Raw genomic sequence first — 3,837 nt, 5'->3', positions numbered from 1 at the left:
GGACCCGGCTAGTGATACCTCTCTCTAGCCAAGTGGCTCCCAAATTTTGCTGCACTTTGGAATCACCTGGAGATTTAAAAAAAAAAAAAAAAAGCCTGGCACCCACATTCTAATTTGATTAGTATGGACATTCTGGATTTTTAAAAACTCAGTAAATTCTAGTGTGCAGCAAAGTTTCAATGGGCTAACCACATCTCCAGGGCTGCAAGGAATGGGAGAGGGGTCGTTCTCTGTGCTTCAGTTGCATCTCACCTGCTTTAAGAAGGTTCATCAGCCTGGTAGGGGCACCTGGAAATCTGCTTTATGAGAAAGAAAAGATGAATGCGGCCACTATGAAAACCACCATATAAATATCTAACAGTCGCAGAAATCACCACCACTCCCCAGCCCCCGCCGTCGTCCCCGCATCCTCCTGCACCCAGAGTGCACGCTGAGGGCTCCGGGCGTGGCGGGTCTGGTCTTCACGCCCCTGCCCAGCGCGGGCCTGGGTTTCCTAGGGGGAGCGGGACGCGGAGCCGTGAGGAGGCGGCGCTCGGGGCTCTCCGGCGTGGCGGTAGCAGAACCGAAAGCAGCGGCCGGGCGGGGGCGAAGGAAGGGGGCGGGCGCCGGCCGGGGCAGGGCGAGCCGGAGCGCGGAGGGCCGGGAATGCCCGCGGCGCGGGGCCGCACAGCCGCCGGTGGCCCCTGTCTGGGCGATGGCTCTGCGTCTCGTCGCCGACTTCGATCTCCAGAAGGACGTGCTCCCGGGGCTGCTGGCGCAGCGAGCGGTGCTGGCTGTCGCTGGGGCCAGAGGCGGCGGCGTAGGTGCGGGAGACGCGCCTCGGGGGCGGCTGGCCTGGGGGAGGACGGGAGTCCTGAGCCTTTCATACCTGGGGGAGCCCAGACTGGGCTGGTGGGCACGCGCCAGGTCGGGAGCAGCCTGTGGCCCCTGCCAACCTGTGAAGGTTGGCGCCAGCGAAGGGGTGAGTTACCGTCTCTGCCGACCCGGCTTCTTTGGCTTTGCCTCCCTCACCTCTGGCCAGGAGGTGAAGCTCGGAGGTGGGGAGCCGAGGCAAGGTCATAGCTGGGTTGCATCGCTTTCTCTGACGAGTCCTGCTTCTGACTTGTTACCCAAAGTGATTCACCCTTAGCTGGAAGGCCGGGGACACTAGTGGTACCCTCAGCATCACCTCAGGTAGGGGAGGGTATGGAGGAGCAGCTTCCTGGACTCTCCTTACCCGGCAAAGGCAACAGGGAGTGGGAGAGGGTCGTTCTCTGTGCTTCAATCGCATTTCACCTGTCTAGGAAGGCTCTTCAGTCTGGTAGGGGCTCCTGGAAGTTCGCGTTATGAAAAAGGAAAGATGAACGTGGCCGCTATTAAAACCACCATATTAACATGTAACAGTGGCACAATTCGTCCCCACATTTGTGGGATGTGTTGTCAGTGATTTAGGGGACATAGTACTTCCCAGGTGAAGTGCAAGAGGGCAGGGGCAGAGCGGTGAACTTAGTGCTTGCTGTGTTCCAAAGAAGCACCAAGCCATTTCCATCACCACCAAGCACACCATCTGTGTAGGCCAGCAAATGGGGGGAGCGGACAAAGGGATGCTCTGATTTCCTGCCCCACTTTTTCAGGGAGAACTGGAATACATTCTTAGCAATTGAGGCCTTGTGTATCACCTGTAACAAAAATCCTTGTTTTGATTTTGGTGAAACAGTGAAAAGTTACTTTCTGAGCCTTCCCAGCCTTTGCCTACTTTAAAGAAGGGGAACTTGGTGATTTCCTGGTTTTTTTCTTTTTAAGAAGAGAAGTTTATTGTAAATGATGGTGCATCTTCAGGGCTTAAATTCAGCTTTAAGGCAGTGATGCCTCTGGGTCCCACCCGGTACGTTGGACCATCCACTTTAGTGCGTTTGCCCTTTCTCTCTGGTTTTCCTTAAACACTGTGGACTGTCCGAGGGCATTTTTTGGAGGGGTATTAAATTATTAATATCTGCAACTTCTTCCTTCCTATCCTGTGGCTTGTAGCAGAATTATTTGTAGGTTTCATTGCCTTGGCATATTGGTTGTTAGTTCCAAATAAAGAATCATACATGTTTGTGTAGCTCAAGGCTTGAGTTTGCTGTCAGAAGCATTATTAGCAAAGCTTCATGAGTGGAATGGGATGACATGGGGAGAGGAATTTTAAAAATCTGCCAAATGTCTAAAGAGTTGTCTGTTTTCCACCACAAAGTTGTCCTTTCTTTGAACTCCCACTTTGTCTAGCAAAATGGCAGGTGACTGCAAATGAGCCCATAGATGAAGTGTGAAATGCCACAGTCATATGTTTCAGTAATGCGGGTTGTGATTGAAAAGCTGTGTATGGCCCAGCTGGATTCTTGACTTCCTTGTATGTTTTATTTCATCTGTGAAGAAATTTAAACTTGTGCATTGACCTTCCATCGAACAACAGAGTCTCTGTTGGTAAACTTACTAGAAATACCAGCTTTTCTGATATTGGTAGTATTTTGTTCTAATAGGGCATTTTGGCAGGTAGTTAGCCCCATTATAGATACTACGAGAAACTGCTGCCTCCAATAATCACTAGCCGGTGGTAGCTCAAAAGAACACAAGTTAAGCTTCTCAGTTCCTCTTCTATAATTTGTAGCACTGTCAGGGGAATCTGGGATTCTGTTTTATTTTTAGCACAGCCATTACTCCACACATTCGTGCACATTATTTTCCTTTCGAAGTCACAGCTTTTCAAATGTAAATTATGAATAATTACACCATTGTAAGTCTCCTCCTTGCAGCTTGCTTTCTAAATTTGAAGCCTTAGTATTTTTACATCAACAAATACAATCGAAGATTTCTTCGTGGTGCTAATACTCCTGAAGTATGACGTATTCTTGGCAAAATAACCAGCGAGATATGCTAAGTCAGCTATAGAAATTCGGTGCATATGGGATAGCATTCAAGGAGTTGAAGAGTGAGGAGAGCACATTTGGTTACTGCATCTGTTCCTGGTCCAGGGTTGAATTTTGGGAAAATGATGTCTCCTGAAATATGGAGAAAATAGTTGTTCTTTTAAAAATTAAAACAATTATACAAAAGGATATTTAAACATATATAAACCATAAAGAATGACAATAGAAAATAAAACAAAGCCATGTACCCAACCTCCCAGCTTAAAAGTAGAACAGTATCAAGATTTTTGAAGGCTGTTATGTGCCCCTATCTGATCTTATTCCTCTCTCTGTCCCTCAACCCCCAAAGGTAACAACTACTTAAACTTCTATATCTTAGCATTTCTTTGATTTTATTTATAGTTTTAATCCATATGTTTACCTCCCTAAGCAATATCATTTCATTTGGCTTGTCTGTGAATGTTAAATAAATGAAAAGCATACTGTATGTTTTTGCATTTTCAGCGTTAATATCATGAAATGTATCCATGTTGATTTCTGTAACTGTAGGTCATTCATTGTCACTGCTGTATAGTATTCTATTGTGTGAGTATACAACAATATGGTAGACATGGAGTTGTACCGCCTAGATTCCCCTTTCCAGGAAGAACTTGTCCCAACTCACACAATGGAATACTATTACTGTAATGCTAATACTGTAATCTGATTTTATTGTTTTTCCATATTAATAGTGAGTGGTTCCAGTATCACTAGCCACATAGTTCTTCCTGTTCTCACTGATAGCAAAGTCACTTGAGTCACACATCAAGTTTCCATACATGTGTGAGTGTCCTTTTCTGGGTTCTTTATTGTGTTCCATTGGTAATTTGAGCTGACAACATTGTAATAACTGTGCTTTATATTAAATCTTGACCATTGGTAGGGCAAGTCCCTTCACCTTAGTCTTCTTCTT

General features: G+C 46.5%; 1 protein-coding gene across 5 annotated transcripts in view; it reads left to right on the top strand.

Moving 5' to 3' along the window:
• Positions 1–622: 622 nt before the first annotated feature.
• GSAP (gamma-secretase activating protein) overlaps positions 623–3,837 on the top strand; it is an 88,647-nt gene continuing 85,432 nt past the window's right edge. For 2 of the 5 annotated variants that reach the window (XM_023725031.1, XM_023725032.1), the window contains exon 1: positions 660–803. In XM_023725031.1, coding sequence (XP_023580799.1) covers positions 695–803 — 109 coding nt within the window. In that variant the 5' untranslated portion in view covers positions 660–694. Of the gene's footprint in view, positions 804–932; positions 962–3,837 lie in introns of those variants that run through there. The other 3 variants (XM_004390062.2, XM_023725034.1, XM_023725033.1) reach the window with 3 other exon arrangements.

The sequence above is a fragment of the Trichechus manatus genome, unplaced genomic scaffold (genome assembly GCF_000243295.1).
Source record: "Trichechus manatus latirostris isolate Lorelei unplaced genomic scaffold, TriManLat1.0 scaffold00280, whole genome shotgun sequence".
Lineage (NCBI taxonomy): Eukaryota > Metazoa > Chordata > Mammalia > Sirenia > Trichechidae > Trichechus > Trichechus manatus.
This window is presented reverse-complemented; position numbering and strand designations above follow the sequence as displayed.